The 25,032-nt window shown below is 34.1% G+C and overlaps 4 protein-coding genes across 4 annotated transcripts in view; 1 reads left to right on the forward strand and 3 right to left on the reverse strand.

The window, feature by feature from the left end:
• LOC106324439 overlaps nt 1-689 on the reverse strand; it is a 1,639-nt gene extending 950 nt beyond the window's left edge. Inside the window, exon 1 of the mRNA XM_013762406.1 lies at nt 24-689. Within this exon, the coding sequence (XP_013617860.1) occupies nt 24-689 (666 nt within the window). The remainder of the gene's footprint in view (nt 1-23) is intronic.
• A 214-nt stretch (nt 690-903) lies between these two features.
• Nucleotides 904-6,616, reverse strand: LOC106323022 (protein SUPPRESSOR OF npr1-1, CONSTITUTIVE 1-like). The gene is made up of 6 exons (XM_013761186.1): nt 6,048-6,616; nt 4,889-5,969; nt 4,472-4,786; nt 3,040-3,594; nt 1,286-2,419; nt 904-1,183 (listed from the first exon to the last, which is right to left on the reverse strand). The coding sequence occupies exons 1-6, from the start codon at nt 6,521-6,523 to the stop codon at nt 1,151-1,153; spliced, it is 3,594 nt and encodes a 1,197-aa protein (XP_013616640.1). The 5' UTR covers nt 6,524-6,616; the 3' UTR covers nt 904-1,150.
• A 4,820-nt stretch (nt 6,617-11,436) lies between these two features.
• On the reverse strand, nt 11,437-13,330 carry LOC106325026 (GTP cyclohydrolase 1-like). The gene is made up of 2 exons (XM_013763046.1): nt 12,775-13,330; nt 11,437-12,693 (listed from the first exon to the last, which is right to left on the reverse strand). Exons 1-2 carry the CDS (start codon nt 12,986-12,988, stop codon nt 11,630-11,632), a joined length of 1,278 nt encoding a protein of 425 aa, XP_013618500.1. The 5' UTR covers nt 12,989-13,330; the 3' UTR covers nt 11,437-11,629.
• Nucleotides 13,331-21,253: 7,923 nt separating this feature from the next.
• On the forward strand, nt 21,254-24,484 carry LOC106324440 (chalcone synthase-like). Its single transcript, XM_013762407.1, has 5 exons — nt 21,254-21,332; nt 22,282-22,392; nt 22,477-23,337; nt 24,027-24,046; nt 24,374-24,484. Exons 1-5 carry the CDS (start codon nt 21,254-21,256, stop codon nt 24,482-24,484), a joined length of 1,182 nt encoding a protein of 393 aa, XP_013617861.1.
• The last annotated feature ends 548 nt before the right edge of the window (nt 24,485-25,032 follow it).

Here is a 25,032-nt window from a genome sequence, read left to right on the forward strand (position 1 = left end):
TTAGGAATCAGTTAACAAAGTACCTGATCGGACTCTTCAACATTCACCTTATTCTGCTCCTCCAGAGCTTCATGCTCCAACGAATCATCATCATCTATGTCTTTGAAACGTAAAGTCCATTGCAACTGACTGACGCGGTAACCATTGTTTTGATTCCCTAAAATCTTTGTCCTTGCTTTCTCTAGCCTCTTCACTGCACGTCTCATCTCTGAGCTTTCCAAAGAGGCAAAAACAGGGAAGCCCAGAACAGAGAACCCTAGAAGCACCATCACATCCTCTAACGTTACAGTTGCTTCACCCCAAGGAATGACGAGTGATTTGGTCTCAGGACACCAATTCTCAGCTAGGGCTTGAATCAGAGACGGGTCTTCACGGATTTTGAAAGTCGATGCCTTGATAGCTTCAAAGAACCCAGCTTTTCTCCAGGTGGGTTCGTGCAAAGCTTCCATCTTTCGCATCTGGGATCTGAACTTACGATTTGGACACAGAAACCCATTGGCGAAACTCCTCAAAGACGGAACCTTTACGTCTGATGAAGAAACAGAGACACGTTGACGACAACGACGAGGAAGCTCGGCTACAGGACCATCAATGGAGAAACAAAGAGAGAAAGAAAAGAAGAAACGCGACGGAAGCAATCCTCTAGCCAATTGCTTTGTCACACTTGCACAAGAGACGTCGCTTGCCATGCTTAATTAAAATAGGCCTCTTCTCTTTTTTTCCTTTTATTTTATTTTTTTATTGTAATTAGGTTAAGAACCCTACTTAAGAGTCTCCAATAAATCTGCTCTTAGCTGTCCAACGGTGGATTGGACATGAGTATCTTAACTTTTTAAATAATGAAAAAATGGCAAAAGAGGAGAGAAAATGTCAGAAAGTATGTATGCAGGATATTTTAACTCCATTAAAAACTACCTTGCCAAATGTCACTATATGATTAATTAGATTTCTGTTATCACTTAAAATTTAATTCAATAATCTATTTAAATCAAAATATTGTTATTATAATTTTTACATAATCATTTAAGTTTCTAAACCGTTGGACATGCTCTTACACCTTTTATAACCAAATATCCATCACATGTTATCTTAGTGCTTACACAAAAAAAATATTATAGTTATTTGTGGTGTCGAGTGACACCGCAATGATTCATGTGGCTCCGTCCCTGGTCAGAACTGCCATCTGCATAACAAAAAATCAAGTGAATATGTTTTTTCTTTCTAGTTGAATCTGACAAAAGAGATAGCATTTGAAGTTTTCAGTTCAATATATGATAAAGCTAACCCGCATCTTCTTCTTGCTTCTGTTGCTCTCATCATCACTTTCTTCGTCGTCTGTTTTTGAGATATTCATGACTCGTGCACCGCATCCTTTTATCTCTTCAAGGGTAGGATTTTGCTTGTGGCTGCCAAAGCTGCTGCCGCAGGAACACCCTTCATAATATCCATCATAATGGCTTTTATAAAACTCAAGTAGTACAACGTTGTTGTTCGGTTCAGATGGCGAGTCATCCACTCGTTTTATTTGTAAATGTAAGATGAACAAAACCAGATGATCCATCTCGTACGTGCATGTGTCCACTAGAACATCACAAGGAATCTCTTCTTTTTGGCCTCGAAAGGACTGACGAACTGTTAATCTGGCGGGGTAGTGTCTTGAAGGTCCAACCACGATGCAAGTTTTAAGTAATATAGATTCTTGAGAAAGAGAGCTCTCAGACAAAAGGATACTTAGGGAACTTCCACAAGCTCGATGCATGAAATACATAGGCACTTCTCCACCTGGCATAACGGCCACGTTTCGGTATGATTGTATAATGATTTCCTGTGCATCTCGATCCAAATTGAAGCAATTATGGAACTTGAAAGGAGCCACTTGCGGAAATCTGAAAGAAATATATGAAGACATATCAAAGACATCATTGTGTGGCCGTCCTGGTAAGTGGTCACAGATTGTTGTGATTCCTCCACAGTCTGAAAAGTCTGCCTTATCACATTCCAATTTTAAAATCTCTGCGGATATGTTCTTTAAATTCTTGCACCGACGCATTGTTAGTTTCTTGAGACGAAACATGTTCTTAATCCAGGAAGGAACTTCTTCAATCACAGTGTCATCTAGATAGAGAAGTACAATGCTGGTTGAAATCTGAGGAAAAATTCTCAGTTTTGAGCATCCGCTGAGATAGAGCTCTTTAAGAGTAACCAAGTTGATGTCGACTGGTAGAGCCTCGAGCATTGTGCATCCTTCCATGTTCAAGCGCTTGAGTTGGTAGAGATTCCTAATTGAAGAAGGAAGCATAACCAAGCTTTTACAATTTTTGAGTTCCAAATACCTAAGGCCGATGGCCATTGAAAGATCTGGAATTTCAACGAGGCTTTCACATCCTGACAAATGCATCCCCCAGAGTTTTCCAAGCGACTGAAAAATGAACAAGAAACATATCATGTCTTCGATTTAGAAAGGCTCTAGGTAAGAACACCAAATTATAACATTAACAAACTTTATACTAGTTAAAAGTGTGATGAGCACAAAGATATTAATAGAGAAAAAGACAAAAATAGCATTAAATCAAGTTTTTGTTCCCAAACTAGCACTCAAGGTCAAAAGTCACAAAAATAACACTTAATGTTTTATCAAAAGTCACAAACTTAGGGTTTAGAGTTAAAAGGTGGGGTTTAGGGTTTAGGGTTTAGGGTTTAGAGTTTAGAGTTTAGGGTTTAGGGTTTAGGGTTTAGAGTTTAGAGTTTAGGGTTTAGGGTTTAGGGTTTAGAGTTTAGAGTTTAGGGTTTAGGGTTTAGGGTTTAGAGTTTAGAGTTTAGGGTTTAGGGTTTAGGGTTTAGGGTTGAGAGTTGAGAAATGAGGTTTTGGGGATAAGATTTCAAATTTTGAAAAATAAAAAAATTAAAATTTTCAAAGGATAAATTTAGAAATATGCTATTTTAGTCATTTTAGTTTTTGAGTGTTATTTTTGTGATATAAACTTAGAAAGGTACTATTTTGGAGATTTGTCATATTAATATGACACTAACAAAAGTTACCTTGACCCCTCCCCATAACTTCTTAAGCCTGCCACTACTCATAACAAGGTACTCCATATCTTCTGGGTTGAAATTAGGTGGCATACAACTCAGTGGTACATCATCCCAATAAAGTTCTTTAAGGTGAGGGATATTCTCAATCCAAGAACTATCTTCTTCTCCTTCTAATGCAGTTTCCTCTAAGTAAAGCGATCTAATGTTCCTTGATATACGAGGAAACGTTCTCAGCTTTGAGCATCCGTTAAGATTGAGGACTTCAAGAGATTCCAAGTCGACATCAGCTGGCAGAAAGTTAAGGTTTGAGCATTTCGACATGTCCAATTCAGACAGTTTACTGAGATTCCCAATCGAGGAAGGTAATGTCACCAAAGATGTGCATCCCGAAAGCCTCAATCCATACATTTTACTGAGATTCCCAATTGAGGAATGAAGAGCCACCAAAGATGAGCATCCCCAAAGCTTCAATTCCTTGACATTTATGGCTTTTGAAAGATCTGGAATCTCTTTCAAATCTGCAGAATAACTCATATCCATCTCCTTCAGACTTCCAAGAAACTGACAAATAAAAGGGGGGAAATCAATACAAAATATATTCACTAATTGAAAAATGCAAAATTACAATTTTTTCCATGTTCTTTTTTTTTTTTTTATGTTGGATGTTGCATGCATCTAGATGCAAATGTTCTAATATTGTTTTTTTTTGTGCACTATTACATTTGCATTTTGATGCAAAATCAAGAACATCTTAAAATTTAAATATTTGTATAGCTTGAATGCAGAAGACGAATATCAAAATCCAAAATACTTAATACTCTTTAGTATAAATATAAAACAATTATTTTCTATCAATAATAATTATTTTTATTACATATAAAATTTTAAACAAAAAACATGTTTCCTCGCTAATATATATATATGCTTCTTGTCAAAACCGCAAAATCAAGTTTTTTGTCAAAACGTAAAATCAAGTTTTTCTGCTAAAATCATAATATATTTTTTTCGGCAAAACTGCAGATCATGTTTTCCGGCAAATCGTAAAATAAAATTTCCCACCAGAATCACAAAATCAAGATTTTCCATAAAAATTTCTGATCAAAACCTCAAGCTCTGCATTTTATTTAAATACATTAATTAATTTATAATTTATAATATAAATTATGTACTTTTAATCTTATTACTAATAGCTTTTAAATGTTATTATAAAATCAAAAAGCGAACAATTTAGCATCATAATATTGTATCATGATGCAATTACTAACTACAGAAACAACTATATTTGGATGCAACATCCATATGCTATATTAAGATGATGCATTTAGATGCTACATCCAAATACAAAACAAACATGATCTTTACTGTTTTAAAATGGAAAATTAATTGATCTTTTTTTTGTGTTTCAAAAAAAAAAAAATGATCTTTTTAAAAGTAATACCTGAGTTCCTTCCCACAACTTCTCAAGCTTACTATACTCCATTCTAAGTTCAACCAGACTTTCCACTCTAAAGTGAGAAGGCATACACTTGGATGGATATTCATCCCAACGTAGAAATCTGAGTTTGCGTGGAAAATAATTCAGGCCTCGATCAGGTAAATACAGTCTGCCTTTTCCGGTCTCCCTTGACCACAAGGATTTGTAAAAGTTTAGAAGTTTCAGATTATGCATTCCGCGAAATGAATTTTTATCTATAAACAATTCCTCGTTGATTTCTGACATGTTCAAGTACATGGCTAGAGTATTTTTTGGGCCCTGGAAAAAAACAAAAACAAAAATACTCATTGTACCGTAACAATCCCTATATTGATAAAACACCAAATAACAATCACAATACAAAGCCATGTAAAAACTCACAGTATTATCGGTAAGTACATCACATGTATCCTCAAGTTCCGTCAAGAACCTACGATTGTTGATGGTCTCTGCACGATCGATTTCTTTACCCAACATCTGTAACAAACTGTGCATTCCAACAAATTCTGTTGATTCCCTACGTATTAGGGACTTGTCATTCAGTATTTTGAGCCCAATTTCAGCACTATCTCCAAGCAAGTCTTTTAAGAAATTGACGTTACGACAATCGGATAAGCATGCAATCCAAAGGAACAATTCTTGCTCTTTGACATCTAACCTATCATAGCAGACTTTTAGTGTATTCTTGATTTTACCATCCAAACTATTCAGGAGCCTGGGCCGCATCTTCACCCACTCCTCCTTGTTCATCCCTTTCAACGACGAACCCAAGACACTTAGACCTAAAGGGAGATTACTTGAATGCAGTACAACTTCCTCTGCGAGTTCTTCGAAACCATAAGGCGGAGAGTTTTTCCCAAACGCAGATCGACAGAACAGCTGCATAGCCAGATCATACGATGGGAGCTCCACCTCATAAATAAGCTCAATCTTTTGAGACTTTAAAAGTTTCCTATCTTGAGTTATCACAACGATTCTGCTCCCGGATCCAACCAAACTAGTTTGATCCATCAAGGTGTTTAGCACATCAAGATCATCCACATCATCAACGATGATAAGAACTTTCTTATGCATTAGCGTTTGTTTTGCCACACCTGGATGACGTATCTTTACGTCCTTTTGACATGAAATTTCCGACAGAAGTCGTTCATCCAAACACAACTTCATTTTATTATCATCCCACGTTTTTTTACGCTTGTAAGAGACGAAGAAAGCATGTTTGTGGAATCGGCTAGAGAGTAAACTAAAAAGAGCACTTCCTATAGTACTCTTACCTACCCCTGAAGGCCCCCAAATTCCTAACTTCATAACCTCCTCAGACTCCAAACACAAAAGCGAATTCAACTTCTCAAAATGAGCTTCAACCCCCACAATGTCACTAAAATCATTTGATGGTATCATAAGTTTATTGAACACATCCTTTGCTATATGCTCAATCATTTTTGCTTCGCCTTCAACAGTCCTGAAAATTAATAGATTAGATGTCACTAACAGACACTTGAAATATATTCAAATCAAATTGATAAAGAAACAAACGTACCAATTCTTAGAATCCTCTCCGGCCAAATTTGCTACATCAGCAAGTGCTCGAATCCACCTTTCTCTGTCACCTTCTGTTTTGTCTTTGCATGTTTCTTTAAACCTCTCGCCGAATTCTCCAGTCTGCTTTCTAACCTCAGAGGGATCGACATGGTAAAAAATCGGTATGACCATCTGATCCAGATCCTTAAAGCAATTGTGGATCTCCACCAGTTCGTTCAAACACCATGTTGACGAGGCGTAGTTCTTAGAGAAGATGACGATTGCGATCCTAGAGTCTTTTATCGCTGATAAAAGCTCAGGTCCGATAGGGCGGCTTCTGTCGATGCCATGGTCGATGAATGTAGTGATCAAGTTGCGTTCAAGCTCCATGAGAAGATGGCTGAGGAATGTGTTTCGGACATCTTCTCCACGAAAGCTCGGGAAAACATTGTACGTCCAGTTGCGAGAAGTAGTAGTAGAAGAAGAAGAAGCCATGGAAAAAGGATAGAGAAGAGAGCTGTTGTAATTATTGTGGTGAAGAACTCAGGAAAGGGTGTATAGACATACATAAGAGTAAAGGAAGCGAAGACCAAGACTTGTAGGATTCCATTTTTCCATTCAAACCACGCAACAAATTTATCCGTAATTTGAAAGAAATGTGAAAAGCAATAATGGTCACATCCAACTTTAACTAAAAGAAAAGACAAAACTCATGGGCCATAGCCATAAATTGTTAATTAACCTGATGAGCCGATAAATTTACATAAAATTATAATCCTTTAACTATCAACAAAAAAAATATTTGATTAGTATTGCTATAGTTTTGTAATTGTTAATGCACACTTACAATTATTTTGACAAAATGTATATATTATACAAAATATAATATATAATTTGATGTATGTATATTTAGTTTATTTTTATTAACATGATATATATATATATATATATATATATATATATATATATTTTTTTTTAATGATGAGATGATATATAAGGTATATATGATGTATTAGTTATTAATATATTTCATAACATTTACCAAAAATAAATATTTATAAAAAAATTATAACATTGATATAAGATTTATTAGTCATTACCATATTTGAAAAATTATACCAAAAAGTATAAATTTTATATAAAAATTATACATGTCATTATTAAATTGAAGCTATGTCATATTTTCGAAAGTCATGTAATATTTTTAGAGAGAATATGATGATTCTAGCTATACAAATCATTGCTTGAATAGTGGTTCTATTATTAAAATTTAATTTTATTAATAGTTATTAAATCATTTTTTATGGTTTTTAAAAATCTAAGTTTTGATAAATGTGGTATTTGTGTTTAGGCCTCAAAAGCAAAATATCATAAAGGTTTGTAGCAATTTAAAGGTTAGGATTTACGTGGCACTGGGCTTTAAATGGCGCTAGGCTGTAGATCGTGCTTGTGAAGATGATTATGATCAAAGGAACGAAAATCATATGTAAAAACAACCACATTTCCTGCGTAATGGGTTTCCTGGCTAAGTACTAAATGAGGCGCGTAATGGGTTTCCTGGTTAAGTACTAAATGAGGCACGGCGTACGGATGTTTTACGGCTGTTGATGTTGACCACGTGAATGTTTTTTTCTTTTTTAACTTAAAAGGATTAAACCTGGGTTATTAAAGACACCGACAAAACCATCAGATGAGAGGTGCAAATTACAGATAAACTCTCTCCCGAATATTGAAATGGGCTGAAATGCAGTAGTTCATATCCATGTAAAGTGACCAAGAAAATATGACTACAAGCTCCCGGTACAGATAAATCGAACCTGAAATGTGGTGACATCCCAACTCTTTCCTCTTATCACTTGACTACAAGCTCCCGGTCTTGACCAAGTGAATGTTGTTCTCTATTATTGCTTGTTTACTTCACTGTCATACTGAATTTATAAAATGTTTAACATTTTCAATTTATTATTTAACCATTGCTATATTTAGTAATCAATTAGTCATAATTATCTTATAAACGCACCAATTTCTAACTGATGTGCTAGTCGTACAAATCATTTAATAACGCTTAAAATTGTTTTCAAAAAGTTTATTTGATTATGAATGTTTAATTAAATAATATAAAATTAATCAAATGTGGTATTTTGTCATATTTTTGATTGCTAGATATACTACGTTTGTTTTGTCTTTGTATTTATTTAGTTTTGCAATTGATCGTCAGAGTGAACTAAGCTTTTCATCTTTTAAGAAAACAGTGTTTGCTATTCATGGAGACAAAGCACCGGGGCCGGACGGTTTCTCAGCCAATTTTTACCAAGGTTTTTGGAACATTATAGGGGGGAGTTTGCATGGAGAACAGAGACTTCTTTGTCTCCGGCCAACTCCAAAGACGATTTAACGAGACTCATGTCCGTCTAATCCCAAAAATCAAAAGCCCGAAGACGGTTATGGACTACAGACCCATTGCACTCTGCTCCACGCATTATAAAGTTATCGCCAAGATTTTGTGCAAGCGGCTGAAACCTATTCTTCCTACTCTTGTGTCCCCTCACCAGTCGGCGGCAGGCCGATCAATCTCGGATAATGTGTTAATAACCCATGAAATCCTCCACTACCTCCGAACCTCATCAGCTAAGAAGCATTGCTCAATGACCGTTAAAACAGACATGAGCAAGGCTTATGACAGATTAGAGTGGAGTTTCTTGCGAGATGTGATGACCCGGTTTGGCTTTCATCCGACTTGGGTTCACTGGATAATGGAATGTGTCAGCTCCGTATCGTACTCCTATCTCATTAATGGTAGTGCGAAAGGTTGCGTTAAGCCATCCTGAGGGATCCGCCAGGGAGATTCTCTCTCCCCATATCTATTTATTTTATGTTCGGAGGTGTTGTCAGGGCTCTGTGTGAAAGCACAAGAGCAGGGAATGTTACAGGGCATTAAGGTGGCCCGAAACTCTCCATCACTAAATCACCTCCTTTTCGCGGATGACACTATGTTTTTCTGCAAGAGTAAACCAGTTTCATGTCGAGAGTTAGTTAACATCCTGGAAAAGTATGAAATTGCCTCGGGCCAAAGCATCAACCACGTTCTCCTCCAAAACACCCGTCGAAGTTCGCAGAAGAGTCAAAGCTACAATAAACATTATGGGAAAGGGGGGCATTGGAAAGTATCTTGGCCTACCATAGCATTTCACCCGAAAAAAGAAGGATGTATTTGCGGGCATAGTGGACCGCATTAGACAGAAGTCCCATAGTTGGACGTCACGATATCTTAATGGTGCAGGAAAGCAAGTTATGTTGAAAGATGTGTTATCGGCTATGCTGTCTTGCGCCATGTCGTGTTTCAAGTTACCTAAATGCCTTTGCCAACAGATACAGATAGTCCTCACCCGCTTTTGGTGGGACGCCAAACCGGATGTTAGGAAGTTGTCCTGGGTTGCCTGGAGTAAACTCACCTTACCGAAGAGAGAAGGAGGCTTAGGCTTTAGAGAAATTGAAAAGTTTAATGAGGAGTTACTCGCAAAGCTTGCTTGGAGAGTACTCAAGTTTTCCACCTCCTTGCTGTCTCAAGCACTGATCGGTAAATACTGCCACACTAACCATTTTCTCACCGCAGCAGCACCCAACTCTGCTTCGCATGGCTGGAGAGGTGTACTGGCAGGAAAGGAGGTCCTCTTAAAAGGATTAGGATGGATCGTTGGCACCGGGCAGAATATTAACATCTGGTCTGATCCCTGGCTTTCGACATCCTATCCACTCTTCCCCATGGGACCTCCGACTGAAGCTAACAAAGATCTAAAATTCTCTGATCTCTTAGAAGTGAATTCGATGGAATAGGACTTGAGTGCAATCAGACTGCATTTGCCTCAGTATGCGGATCTGATCAAGAAAGTGATTCCTAGTGAATACCAAATGGAAGATGAGATGGTTTGGTTACCAGAAAGGTCCAAAAACCACTCTACCAGAACGGGTTATGCTCTATGCAAAGTGAACCGAGATCAAGAGAATGGAGACCTCAACTGGTACCCTTGCATTTGGCAGGTTAAAACATCACCAAAGCTAAAACATTCTCTGGAAAATAAAAAGCAATGCTCTTCCGGTATGGGCAAACTTATTGAGAAGAGGGGTGGAGGTAGAAGGGCGTTGCAAAAGATGTGGACTTGTGGAAACTGAACGTCATGTCCTCTTCCAATGCCCTTTTGCAACTAGAGTTTGAGACTTAGTTCCCGCATTACAAAAACCTGACCCAACACTCGTCACTTCTACTGACTCCCTACTCCAAGCGAGCAGACGAATCCTCAACCTACCGCCGACGGGTTTCAGTGAAGCAGCTTAGTATCCTTGGATCTTTTGGTACCTGTGGGTTGGGAGAAATAAATTATTGTTTGAGAACAGGGAAGGATCAGAACAAGAGGTGGTTGTGGCAGCAATTAAAGAAGCCAGAGTATGGCAAGCAGCTCAACAAGAGAAGGAAAAGACAATTCGGGAGAAACGAGTCCAGATCCCGATTGGTCGTACCAATTCATTGGAGACTCAGTTCTTTGTAGATGCAGCGTGGAATGCTGGCACCAGTGGTGGAGGATTTGGCTGCATCTTTAAAGACAAAAACGACAAGGTCCTCCATCAAGATTCATCAAACCGCAGCAATGTCGGCTCTGCGCTAGTTGCAGAAGCTCTTGCGGTTAAAGATGGCCTAAAGGCAGCTCGGTCTTGGGGTTTGTGTAACCTGATCATTCGATCAGATTCCAAGTCCCTTATTCTGGCCATCACGACAAAGGAAAAGATATTAGAAGTCCAAAGAGTTCTTTTCGATATTTTTCATTTGTGTAAGGTGTTTTCGTCTATTTGTTTTCGTCTATTTGTTTTCGTCTATTTCTTTCTATTATGTACTCAGCGGAAATAATGCCGATGCAGATGCCTTAGCTAAGGCCGCTCTGCACAGGCTCTCTAACTTTGTGTGAGTTTTCTATTTAAGTAATGAAGGTTTGTTCAAAAAAAATATATGGTCAATCGTATTCGTATCAGATGCATTATTTGTATTCTGTCAAAACTTGGTCGAAGTCTATGTTAATAGCTAGATAAATGGAGTTTGGTGTATATTAAAGGACAAGTGTGTTGTCTTCTATTTTGTACTGAAGTCCGTCCATGTGGTTAATAAAAATGTGTATAATGGGCTTACTTTTCTCCTATAAATCAACTTAAAAAGAGAGTGAGTGAGAGATCAACACTTCCTTTTCTTTATTTTTCACACTACATTTGTCTGTTCTTACAAGACATTGGGTTATGCTACACACCCTTTTGTCTGATCCTAATAGTTTTGAACCGTGGAGTAAGCCAAAAAACCTTGTAAGCTACCATTGCTCTCACTCACACTAGTACTATACGAATTTCAAGATGTAATTTATGTATCATAATCAGAAGAACGTAACAAATATATTTCAAAGCCAAACATACTTAGGCATGAGAAATCAGAACACAAAACAATGGTAGAAAACAGGAAACAAGTCAGAACCATAAGTAGACAACACAAACATGGAACACTGACTTATCTTGATCCCCAATTCTAAAGATCTATCTAATCCTGTGAGAGACAATATGCCTCTTCTAATCTGTTTTCTGAATACTCTCTAGGAACTTGGTTCTTACAGAAAGGTCACTCGAAAACCGACCTAAAACCGCAACTGTAGCTGTGCTACTCCCAAACTTCTCAATCCCCCTAGAGATCATACAAGTATGCTCAGCTTCCGCCACCACAATTATATCCCCACTAACCTGTGGTGACAATGTCTCCGCTATTTGCCGAGTCATCCTCTCTTGCACTTGCAGCTTAAACCCATAAAACTTTACAACAGACTCCACCAACGACCTCTCAAGAGCTTTTGGTCCATCATCACAGAAGTAGCCAATATGCACAACTCCATAGAAAGGAAGCAAATGATGCTCACACATTGACCAAAACTGAATATTCATCTCACAACTCAGCCTTCTCTCCTTGAGGTTGTAATCAAATCTATTCAGTTTCATCTCAAAGTTAACATACTGGAACTTCATCATCCATTTTAGAAACCTGGTTGGAGTGGAAACTAGCTCTTTCCTTGAGGGATCTTCTCCTAAAGCTTTCAGGATAGAGACTACAGCAGAAACCATTCCCGAATCTGCTTCTTTGGATGAGTTTTCAATAACAAACGGGCACCAGTCTTTCATAGAGACATCTCTACGCAGTTTGAACTTCAAAAGACTCAGAAACTCACACCAAAGCTCCGAACTTTCATCCTCAAACCCCCCTGAACCGGAGGTAACCGTTAACTCCACAAAACCGGGAAAGTGGGGATGCGAGCATTGGAGAACAACAGCGACTCCAGATGGTTCCACCCAATGCTGCAGAGCCGAACATATCTCACCAGCTAAACGCTGAGGCTCCTGGAGCCGCTTAGCAAAAACGTCTGCGACTCTAGAGAACTTGCTTAGTCCAAGAACACGTCCCCCAGAAGGGACGTATCCTATATGACACTTGACTCGAAAAGGAAGCAAGCAGGATTCACAGTAAGAGTAATGGTCGAGGTCTCGGATCACAACAAGACCACCAACTCCTCCCGCTTGCCCATCGGCTAATCCCGTCTCTGGAAACAGAGCACTCTGCACAAAGTCCTTTACTTTTTGCTTATAACCTGAGATAAAAGAACATTATTAATCAAACCCACAAAGCAAAAACTAAACTTTAAGACAAATCAGATCCAATAGATATATACCTCTGGTTCCTTGTCGGAGAGCCTTGGCGACACGAAAGGGAGTCTTTTTAATGCCTTCACGGTTGATATCCTCGCCGAGACCTTTTAGTATAACTTTGACAGCTTCCTGGATCGCTATGGTCTCTGGTTGTAACTCGAAAGGAAGATCGAGGCAACCGTTTTTCATCCCATTCTCAATCTCCACATTGAAATGCTCTTCATCTAATAAGTTCATTGGCAAATCCGAATCTAATCTCTGGACAGAACACCACTTAAGTTTCCGAATCTCTAAAAAAGGAACCGACACTCTAATTACAAAGAATCTCTTCTCTAAAGCTCTATATATTTTTGGATAATACGCGGAAGGTGTACAAGGGAGAGAGAAGGCGAGTGGTGGGGTCGACGTTTGATCCGTTCAGGAATGTGTGGATTCGTTAAGTCAGTTTGATGGATCTGAGAGGTTTAGCCTATCACCATCAGCAAAAAGAAAGTTTCCATTTTTGAACGTAATGGCGGCGAAGACCTTTCTTTGTCCCTCTCCCTTTATTCTTTTTTTTCTCTTGCCCAACCCTGCCCTAGTTAGAACACGAAACATTTACGCAATATGTCACATTACCTCTTATTTATTACATTCTAAGACATTTTCTACCCTTGAGACACTTTTTCTTAACTTTTTCTTGTTACATCATTTGAAAAAATAGATATAAATAAACTTGCATTAATTAATAAAGTCACGTGAATTGCTGTAAGCCATTGATTCAATTACATATTGGATGGTCAAGATTTGTTCTCTCTCCCTTTCTTCTGTGAATCTCAGCCGCCGTCAAAACCATCACAGCCCTCGTTAAAACTCTCCGTCACGAATATGATAGAGTCACGAGCGCACGAGCTCGAATGCGGGTAACCCTAACCACGGTGAGGTTCTTCAACCGAGCCGCTGCACTCGTTGTCACCGTCAAGCTCCGGTCACAGAGAAGCTTCTGGTGCTCCTATGTACCTATTTTCCTTCTTCATCTTGTTTCATTTTACCACCGACAATCGCATCTAACAAATCAACATGAAATCAAAAGCAATAAGACCAAGTCAAATGATTTGAGGTTGTCTTTCATTTTGTTCCTACCAATGAGCTAAGAATCCCCAAATTTTCTGCAAAATTCGTAACCCTAAGGAACTGGGGAAAAAGATGAAATAATTACGATAATGCCATTAATGAATGAATTATTAAAAAAATTGTGCACACATAGACATGTGTACATTCTAAGTGTACATGTAGATGTTTGTGAAAACTATTAAAATCACCCATATATTATGTACACTACTTTATATTAGACGATTTTAGTTGATATTAGATGATATTGACCCTTAAAATATTCAAACTTGCAATTATATGTTAAAATCAAATAGATGTACCGATGAATTGGTGTACATGTGGAAAATAAAATACATGTGTACACGTTGACAATATAGACCTTTCAAATACTTAAATTTGTAAATGTATAAAATTTATACGGTGTATATAGAAATCATTGTATAACTGAACTTATGTACATGTGAATCATTGACCATGATATTGAACTTTTTGGTTTTTGATTAAAGAGAGATCTTACAATTTTTCTACATTGGTCATTACTTTGTACAATTTTAGCTTATATGTACACTACAAAAATACATATCAATGCGAAAAGTTTTACTTAGAATCAACAGTCATCTTGCTACTTTGCATTATGTGACCAAAACATCTAAAAATATTATAGTATCATGCAAAAAACATTCATCCTTCAACACCAACAAACATGTCAAAAATAAATCACTTATGTACACGCCCAAAATTGTACATATACTCGCTTACACATGTAAGCACTAGGTGTTGTACACATGTACATATTTGCTTGTACACATGCACACACTTGCTTGTACACAATTAACATAGGCTCAAATGCATCACCATCTCTCCACTCATGTTTTCTAAATTTGTGCCCAACCTTTCAGAAGCTCAACCATGTTGGCAACTTTATGATAAAAAAATTGACTATCAACCCCAACCATCCTCTTTGTCCTCCCCACACTCCACCATAGGTTGCACAGTCAGCAGCAAACATAGAAACACGGCAAACCAAAGCAAAATCAATACACACCTCAACCACAAACCATATAAGCATAGTATATAAAGTACACATGTACACATATGTACATCACATGTAATGTGTACAACCTTAAACGCTCGTACAAGTGTACAAATAGTTACCTGAGGAACATGCTCAGCCTCTTGCACCTCCGCCAAAACCAATCATAGGTTGACAGTCAGCAGCAAACATTGAAACACGGCAAACCAAAACAAAATCAATATACACCTCAACCGCAAACCATATAAGCATAGTATGCAAAGTACACATGTACACATATGTTCTTGTTGTACACATGTACATCACATGTAACGTGTACAACCTTAAACGTTCATCGTCTCCATCTCTTCAAATGCCTAAGCCAGGCCGGTATAGCTTCAAATGCCCACAACTGAAGCTTGTCGTCTCCATCTCTTCACTACATTCAAGCACAAATCCCAAAACTGAAACCCTTTGCTGCATCCCAAATTTTGAAACCAAAATCCCAAAACTCGGAATTCACAAAACACATCAACGATCTTAGATAACTCCCAAATTAGAGTCCTCTCGCGGACCAAACCCTAATCCGAAACTTAAACCTGAACGCATTCGAGACGAGAAAAAGATTTAACCTTTGTCTTTCTCCTTTGATGTCCGCGACGACATCGTCTTCTCCGTCAGTTTCCACCGTATAAACATATTCAGTCGTCACCTTCTCCGCCAGAACAGTCTCTCTGTTTCTCTCCCTGTGAAAACAATTTTACCAAATCAGATCTACTTTTTTACGGGTCCAAAGATAAAATATAAACATATTTCAACTTTATTTCGTGTCCACCATCCATTATCCAATATTTTTGAATTTTAAATTTCCTAACCAGCCTAACTAAAAATAAAATATTAATTTACCTAAATGTCCATCTCTGGTTTAGCTTTTCTGAGGCTAAATGGGTCTTCAACTACAATAAACTACCTCAGTAGCACATTGTGTTCTATGGTGTAATAAAAACACAAAATGTTTGTATTTCTGTTAATAACTCATGCCACTCCCTCTCTCAATGTTTGGATTAATACTGCGGAAGAAATTCCTTTAAAACATTTCATGAATTATAATAAGATTCTGGCCAAGGTAGAAGGTCTTGGTTTAGCTCAAAAACCGAAAAGATTGCAGATTAAGTTACGGTTGGAGTAAAACAAAGTTTCGGCTATAGAAGTGAAACACTCTAGATAATTGAGAGGGTTTGCATGGCGACCTAGGATATTTTCTTGTTCATTACGCTGCACATAATCCGGTTCAAATTTAATTAAATATTCGTTGATTAAAAATCTGATAAACCCAGTAAAAACCCAAAAACTCACTATTAACCCGCGATCTGAACCATTGATCTGATAAAACACACAAAATATCTGATAGTATTTTTTTTTAAAAAAAATTGATTAAACTACTCATATTTTTTTTAATATAACATAAATTTGTGATTCTTTAGAATATTATGAAATTTTATTATGTTATCCAAATAAAAAATGATAATATAAAAAATCTTATTGATATGACAATATTATTTTATTTTCTTTATTAATATTATAAGTTTGTATTTTTATTTCAAATTTAAAAATTGATTTTAAGATAATTTTTAAAATATTCTTAAACACTCGTAATTGCCTTATCATGTACAAAATGACATTATACACAGAAAATGATATTCAAATATGTATATGATATATGGTGTAGGATATAGGATATTGGTTTGTAATGAAAATCTGCATAATATTCGAATTATCTATTTTGAATATTGATACATAGATTTATGAAAATAATAGTGTTTGTTAATTTATTTATTGTTCATGATATATTTATACTTAGAATATTTATATTAAATTTAAAGTTAACATAAATATTTTAAGATATTTTTTAGAATCCATTTAGGTATATATGTATGCCCAGAAACAAAATATTTAAATGTTATTAATGAATTTTATTAATTTCTTATAAAAATAAAGATATTTTTGAGAAAACTACAATTTTTATTAAATATATAATTTGAGAATAATCCTCTTTTAATAGTATTGATTCAACATCATTAACAAGTGAATATTATCAGGACGAGGAACAAAAGAGATGAGTATGACAAAAAAGATCGAAAAATATACCTAAACAAAGGGTGGTCTCATTCAATTCAGACTGATTTCAGAATAACGTCTGAGAAGACTTTCTGTTTCGATTTGGGTGAAAACGTGAAGTATTATTAGATAAAAAGTTACATATCATAACTTATTAGGATATTTAAGATGAACATTTAATACAAAAATAATATATCAGTAATGCCAATAATTTGGAAATATTTTAAACCTGTTTATTAATAAAATGCTCATATTTTGTATAAAATAGTTTCAATTTTGGAAGTCGAATTTATTAAAATATTTTTTTTTTGCAAACAATTTTGAATTTATTAAAATATAATATGAACATTCGACGAAATTGTTAATAGTTGATGTTTATATATTGAACTGTGTTATTTAAAAATAATTTTTGTGATATATATAAAAGTTATGGAATTCAGATTTGGTACAATAACAATATTATATCATAAATATTTTGGTTTAATTATTGGATTCTTTAATTTTATTTAAAAGTATTTTTGCGTGATGGAAATATTTTATAAAATTTTATGATTATTAAATAAGATTAGGAAATACATTGTAGTAAATTTTGTTCATGGAAAATGCATATGAATGAAAATATACTTAAATTTATGGAAAATTTAAGGAAAAAACTTAATACTAACTCTTATAATATCACATAACTCTAAGTGATAATTATATTAGTAATAACAATTATTGCACCATATTAAAATTGCTAAAATAAAGCCAGAAAAATATTTGTTGAAAAATAAATAGAATACAGTTTTTTTTTTTGCTCTACCAAACTGTAAATTTTATTCAAATTGATTAAATTTTATATTCTTCAAAACTATGGTTGTGTTAATGAAGATGTAAGCAATATTTTAGTTGAAATATATTTTGTTAAGTATATATTTAGTTACATGATGAAAATCTCTTTTAGTTTGAAGTTGAGCGCTAAGTAATTTTGTTCTAGATCTTTTTTTGGTCGAATTTTTGTTCTTGATCTATAATGTTGATTTTGGATAGAGGTGAATTCAGTATTTCTTTCTCGAATTTTAAATTTGATTTTGGAGTGTTTAGTCTAACATAATACCATTTTTTAAAAATCACATGGTTTGTACAATTAAATATGTATTTATATATCTAGGATAAAAGAGTCATTTACCTCTTTAATTAAATCTATTTTGGTCATTTTCCTCGTTAGAAACTTTTTTGTGACAAAAACTTAAATAGTATATTTAAGAAAATTGCCCTTAGATCTTACCCTTAGTGAATTATCTAGTCAATATTTTAATTTTAATAATAATTATATTTTGATACGCATTTTCAAAGCGCATAAAAAATTTTCGATGAAAACTTTACATAATCACATTTTCTCTTTATTTAAAGCAGTTTTGAGCATAAAATTCGTAACCCAAAATCTGAATCGAACCCAAACTAAAAAACTCGATCTATACCCGGTCTGAAATGTAAAAAATACCAGAAATAGTCTTGTAGGATGGTACAAACATATCCTAAGCCAAAGTGTTATTAGCCAAACCCGTACATATAATCTGAAAATTTTAAAAATCCGAAAAAATCCAAAAATCAATCTGAATGTCTAAATTAATCATAAGTATAAACATTTGAATCTTTATGTACTTCAAATATTCAGTTCTATATTTATTTTGAAATGATATATAAAAATAAGTATTTAAATTTTAAATAAGTGTCTTAAATATCTTATTGTATATTAATAAATATTTACTTCTTATCTTTTGCTTTTAAATTTTGGATTAACTTCGGATATAATCCGCAAACAAAACTAATATAACCTGAATCCGAATGATATATGATAACTTTATGAGTTTTCTGATGTGATACAAATTATAACAAAAACTGATGTATTATAACCTAACATGATCCATGCTTATAATATGAAATTATGTTTTATATTTGTCAAAATTTATTTCACTAAAATATTAATTCAATTTTTATTATAATATAAGTTAATTATATAGCGTTGAACCCGTCTCATACTTGATAAATGTTTACATTTTTATGAAATAGTTGTAAGAAACTGTAATTGTAAATCATAATATATAATTCAATATACCATATAATCAAATAATATTAATGTCAACTAAATTTAGTATTGTATGTATCAAATTCAATTATTTAAATTATATTTTAATATTCTAATTCAATATTTTAAATATCTTATTTTAATATTTTGCAGTAATAAATTGAAGTATGTTGTAATCTGTATGAATATATGTTATTATGTATATGTAATTCTTTTTATTTATAACTTATAAAACAATCAGTAAATCGATTAAGTTATGTTATATATTATTTACTATAATAATTTAATAATGAATATGAATTATGTATATATAAATCTTAAAGAAATTTTGTTTCTTATCCAATAAATCAAAATGAATTAATATGCATATGTAATAAATGAAAATAATTACGAATTTTAGTTATTTAAAATAAATATTAAAACAATAAATATCTATATTTTAAATAAAAAGATATTAAAATATATTGTTAAATGCAATATTAGAAAAGATACTCAATAATATATTTTGATCTTATTTTGAAAATATTTAAATAATATATTAAGATTTTGTGTATATTTAATAATAACTAAGTTTGTTGTATTCAATAAAACTAAATAAATGAAATGGTTTAGCTTAGACTATTTGCAAGTAGATAAAATTTGCTTATGTTTTAATAGTATTAATTTTCGAAATGATACAATAAATAAATGTTATTTCTATATTATACCTAATAATAAAATATATATCTAATTTGATTGTATTATAATATTACGGTTCAGAGCCATGTATTATATAATATACTATATACAAATGTTATATACATGATGATTTATTATGGTAAATTCTTTACCATTTTGACATCTCATCTTTACTTTATCACTTATGAAAGCATGATAAATGTAGATGCAATATAACATGGTATAGAAATACATGACTGGATTACGATTGTTACTCAATTGGAATCACTAAATATAAAAAATTCGTACATAAGATAGAATCATTTTAGTCACTGATTTATAATAAATGTATTTATAATGCTCCAAATACTGTTACATATTTTGTTGGACCTAGGGGTGTTCAATCCGGATATCGGTTCGGTTTCGGTTCGGTTTTTTTCGGTTTTCGGTATTTCGGTTAGTAAAATATAACTACCATTCTAAATCCATATTTACTTCGGTTCGGTTCGGTTTATATACCGTCGGTTTTCGGTTTATTCGGTTTTATACCAAAAAACATAATTATTTAGTTTGAGATCATATAAAATGAATTTTAGAGTCATATTGTCAACACAATCATTTATTAAAAATATATTATATGTTCAAATAAATGAACAAAAACGTAAAAATGCTTCTACCATCAAATAAAATCATCAAATCTATAATTAAAATCAGAGCCTGAAATTTTGAAAATAAAAGTATGAAACAAAACAGAAACATGAAAGAAAAGTTTTTAAATAAAGCAAAAAGATATAAAAAAACTTAGAAAATAAGATGTCTGAATTGCGATGTATTGTTATTTAATTATAGTTCAAGTGTTTTACAAATTATATAAGGTTCTTTATTACTATAACATTATGGTAATAGTTATTAACACAAATTTAACTTATATAACAAATAGATTTTCATGTATTGTTATAAAATAGATATATATTTACATGTTTCTACTTTTAATCGGTTTTATTCGGTTTATTCGGTTTAATCGGTTATATACCAAACCATATCCAAATCCTACGGTTTTTATAAAATTATATCCATTCGGTTTATATGGTATATACCAAAACCAAACCATATTGTCTATTTCGGTTCGGTACGGTTCGGTTTTACCATATTGAACAGACCTAGTTGGACCATTTAAAATTTAAATGACAACCTTTTAATAATAAGTAAATAAAAAAGAAGAATCTAAATTAATAGAGTAGATCTTAAAATAAATCAATAAATAAGCAGAGATTTTGAATGTCTTTCGAATCTCTAGTCATAAATATTTCTTATGATTTTATTGAAATACTTCTAGATTTCAAACAGCAATAAACAGGCTTTTCTGCCCAAAAAGGAGTATAAATAAAACATAACAGTACCTACCTGACTCCCACCTTTTTTCATTTCTCTTTGTTAAATTTTCATAATCTCATGGTTTATTGTACAATTACTCCGCTTTCCACTATAAATATTGCATAGTACACAAAACCAAAACATCAAACTCCAATCAAACCAAACTGGTATCAGTATTACTATGGTGATGGGTGCATTGTCGTTGGATGAGATCAGAAAAGCACAAAGAGCTGATGGACCAGCAAGCATCTTGGCCATAGGCACCAGTGCCGTCCCGAATTTTTTTGTGGCCTAAAACATTTTTGTAAAAATGTGGCCTTAATAAAATAAAATAATAGAAGTTTTTGAAAATGTTAGAATTATAATATAACATATTCTTTTGTTATTTTTTTTTCATGTGACATTAATTCATTCAATTTTCTGTGGATCATGAACCTACATTAAGTATTTGAAAGTTTTATATGTAAAAAATTAACAAAGAAAAAACTAGAATAAGACATCTTTAAAACAATAACTATGTATGTAGTCAAATTCAAGTTAATTTTTCTTTTAATTGTGTTTTGATAAATACAACATAAAAATAGAAACGGATAAAAAGTTAAATTCCCTTCTAATATTGTTTTGGAAACTATAACATAAAAGTTGAAACTAGTTAAAGAGATGAACAAAGCACTCGAAGTTATGCTAAATTTCCTTTTAGGTTTATTTTGATAACTACAACATAAAAAAATGGAATCCGACAAAAATTAAATTCTCTTTTAATGCTGTTTTGAGAACTCTGTTTCACAATACTTGATTTTTTGTAGTAGTGCACAAAGATTAAGAAAATTACATTTATCTAAAAATGTATTTTAAAGATATAATTTTAAAATCAGTTAACCAATTATAAAAGAGACAGTAAAATCTAATTGATTGAATAGTTTCCAATAAAGTTAAAAACAACCTTAAAATCTCAAAACTTCATGTAAATTGAAACAAATTAATCTTTCTAAACATCATCTATATTGAAACGGATGGAGTATATCATAAAATTGAAACTAGTAAAAGAGATGAACAAAACATGTTGATTTGTTGTATAACTTGTATTGATCAAACCAAATAAAATGAAAATTATTGTACACAGAATAATAAAATCTGACCCAAATTTTTTTTTAAATGTGGCCTAAAGCATTAGCTTTAGTTGCCTTATGAGAGGCACGGACCTGATAGGCACTGCCAACCCTCCCAACCAAGTGACCCAAGCAGAGTATCCAGACTACTACTTCCGCATCACCAACAGTGAACATATGACCGATCTCAAGGAGAAGTTCAAGCGCATGTGTACGTCTTCATATTCATTCTGCCACACATTTATATTATATTCATTCACATTTACTCATAAACTTTATCTATTATCTATCATAGGCGACAAATCAGTGATAAGGAAACGTTACATGCACTTGACTGAAGAGTTTCTCAAGGACACCCCCAACATATGCGCCTTCATGGCTCCTTCCTTGGACGTTAGGCAGGACATCTTGGTGGCCGAGGTCCCTAAGCTTGGCAAAGAGGCTGCAGTGAAGGCTATCAAGGAGTGGGGCCAGCCCAAGTCCAAGATCACTCATCTAGTCTTCTGCACTACCTCTGGTGTGGCCATGCCTGGTGCTGACTACCAGCTCATCAAACTCCTTGGTCTGTGTCCTTCTGTTAAGCGTGTCATGATGTACCATCAAGGCTGCTACGCTGGTGGGACTGTCCTCCGTTTGGCCAAGGACATAGCTGAGAACAACCGTGGCGCTAGAGTACTTATTATTTGCGCTGAGATTACAGTAGTCACCTTCCGTGGGCCCTCTGAGACCCAACTGGATTCCCTTGTTGGACAGTCCTTTTTTGGCGACGGCACCGCTGCACTCATTGTGGGTTCAGACCCTGATACCTCTGTGGGAGAGAAACCAATCTTTGAGATGGTGTCTGCTGCACAGACCATTCTTCCTGACTCTCAAGGAGCCATAGAAGGACATCTGAAGGAGGTGGCACTCACATTCCATCTCTTGAAGACTGTCCCCGGTCTCATCTCAAAGAACATTGAGAAGTGTCTTGAAGAAGCGTTTAAACCGCTGGGGATAAGTGACTGGAACTCTCTCTTCTGGATAGCTCACCCTGGAGGTCCATCCATCTTAGACCACGTTGAGATAAAGCTAGGACTGAAGGCAGAGAAGATGAAGGCCACTCGTCATGTCCTCAGCGAGTATGGAAACATGTCCAGTGCCTGTATCATTCATCTCAGTGGACATTGGTTTTGGTTCAAGCATGTCTTGACTATGCACAATATACAATGGTGGCAAATTGGCTAAAATATGGAAATAATTGAGTTGCAAAAAATCAAAAACTCTTATCTTGTAGCAAGTTTGCACAAGATAGTTATCAAAAACATATTTTTCTCAAGAGGAACAAAAACATAATACAAATCAAAAACTCTTATCTTGTAGCAAGTTTGTTGAAGGCGGCTATTCTTCACCTGCAAAATGGTCAGAACATACCAAATGAATTATTTAAACAAGACCTTATGATCAAAGGTGCAGTTTTGAAAGCTTACAATGTTCATGTCCACAGAGAGCTCTTCAAACCATGTCCTTATGTCTTTCTCTTTGTAAACAGAAGCAATGTAAATGCAAGCGAGCGTGATGAGATAAAGTGGGTGTATAAGGATAAAGGATGAGGTCCATCCCTGTAAGTGTCGTTGACAAGACCCCTATAGTTTTCCACAAAACATTTTAAGCATCAAGAGACCATTTTAGCTTAACTAAAGGACAAAAGTTTTGGATACTTACCAAGTTAAATAGGTCATATATACTTGTGTCATTGAGTCCAGAATCCTGCAAGAACCTGTAAAGCAAAGAAAAAAAGAATCAAAACGAATGCATAGTGAGTGTCTAGTTGATTTGGAAGATCTCTTAACCAAAGATATGCAAAAGACTCACTCAGGGAGAGATCGGTATGGGTGGAATACAACAAGATAGAAGTTCAAAGCTTCCAAGATCTTCATCTCCATTTCCAACAAGATAAAATTTAATAATTAGTAACTAAAATTTTTTTTGACCAATCACTGGTTTACATGTTCTCCTTTCTTCTTTGTTCTCTTCTCAGATGTCCACAATTAACATCTACATTTGTTTATTACTTTGTTTATACTCTCATCATCAATTTATCTCTATTAATTTTTTCCAATGGTGTATCCAATTAGCCATTACTCCATGGAATCAAAAGATCAATTCCTTCCACCTTTTGTCTTCATGCTCTGTTTTGCTTATTAATTTGCAAGCAAGACTGGAACAAACACATTCTTAACTTGGACATGGGTTATTATGTAAATCTGGCGATGAAGAGTAATGGTGGTGGACCGATGAATGTGTGCCGTGTCGGGAAAAGATGAGTATATGTAGAAGATGACTCACAACTATACTATGTTTAGTGAAAAAGATATAACATAGCATTATTTGTGTAAATGTAACTATTTCCATAAAACTATTATACTATTTAATATATAGATTCTCGTTGTATTTCTATACTTTTCAATGAAATGGAACATGATGGCGTACCTTTTCTCTTCTTCGCAATATTCATTAATAAGTAATATAAAGTTTATTATGTTCTTTTTTATTTAATGATTGAGAAATATTATTCTTTTTCTCTCTTTAAACTACCAAATTATATAATTTACAACGCTCTCGTATTTCTGTACCATTTGCATCAAATGGAATTCCTTATTTTTCTTATTCACATATTCTTCGTATTATAACTATAGATTATATTTATATATAGTTTTAGGGTTAATGATTAAAGTTAAAGATTTAGATTTTATTGATTTAGACTTAGGGTTAAGTAGGGTTTACAATTATACTATATGTAGAATCTATATACTATTTATTTATTTATTAATTCAGTATCAGTTCTCTACTATCTTTATATGACGCTTACCTT

This window comes from Brassica oleracea, chromosome C2, assembly GCF_000695525.1.
Source record: "Brassica oleracea var. oleracea cultivar TO1000 chromosome C2, BOL, whole genome shotgun sequence".
Classification (NCBI taxonomy): domain Eukaryota; kingdom Viridiplantae; phylum Streptophyta; class Magnoliopsida; order Brassicales; family Brassicaceae; genus Brassica; species Brassica oleracea.

Coding starts and splice junctions, on each gene's coding strand:
- LOC106323022 (XM_013761186.1), bottom strand. CDS start 6,523: ATGGCTTCTTCTTCTTCTACTACTACTTCTCGCAACTGGACGTACAAT. Junction 5,970..6,047: donor GGAGAGGATTCTAAGAATTG/GTACGTTTGTTT, acceptor ATTAATTTTCAG/GACTGTTGAAGGCGAAGCAA. Junction 3,595..4,471: donor AGTTGTGGGAAGGAACTCAG/GTATTACTTTTA, acceptor TTTATTTGTCAG/TTTCTTGGAAGTCTGAAGGA.
- LOC106325026 (XM_013763046.1), bottom strand. CDS start 12,988: ATGAACTTATTAGATGAAGAGCATTTCAATGTGGAGATTGAGAATGGG. Junction 12,694..12,774: donor TCTCCGACAAGGAACCAGAG/GTATATATCTAT, acceptor CTTTTATCTCAG/GTTATAAGCAAAAAGTAAAG.
- LOC106324440 (XM_013762407.1), top strand. CDS start 21,254: ATGGTGATGGGTGCATTGTCGTTGGATGAGATCAGAAAAGCACAAAGA. Junction 22,393..22,476: donor GGAGAAGTTCAAGCGCATGT/GTACGTCTTCAT, acceptor TATCTATCATAG/GCGACAAATCAGTGATAAGG. Junction 23,338..24,026: donor TGCCTGTATCATTCATCTCA/GTGGACATTGGT, acceptor GATATGCAAAAG/ACTCACTCAGGGAGAGATCG.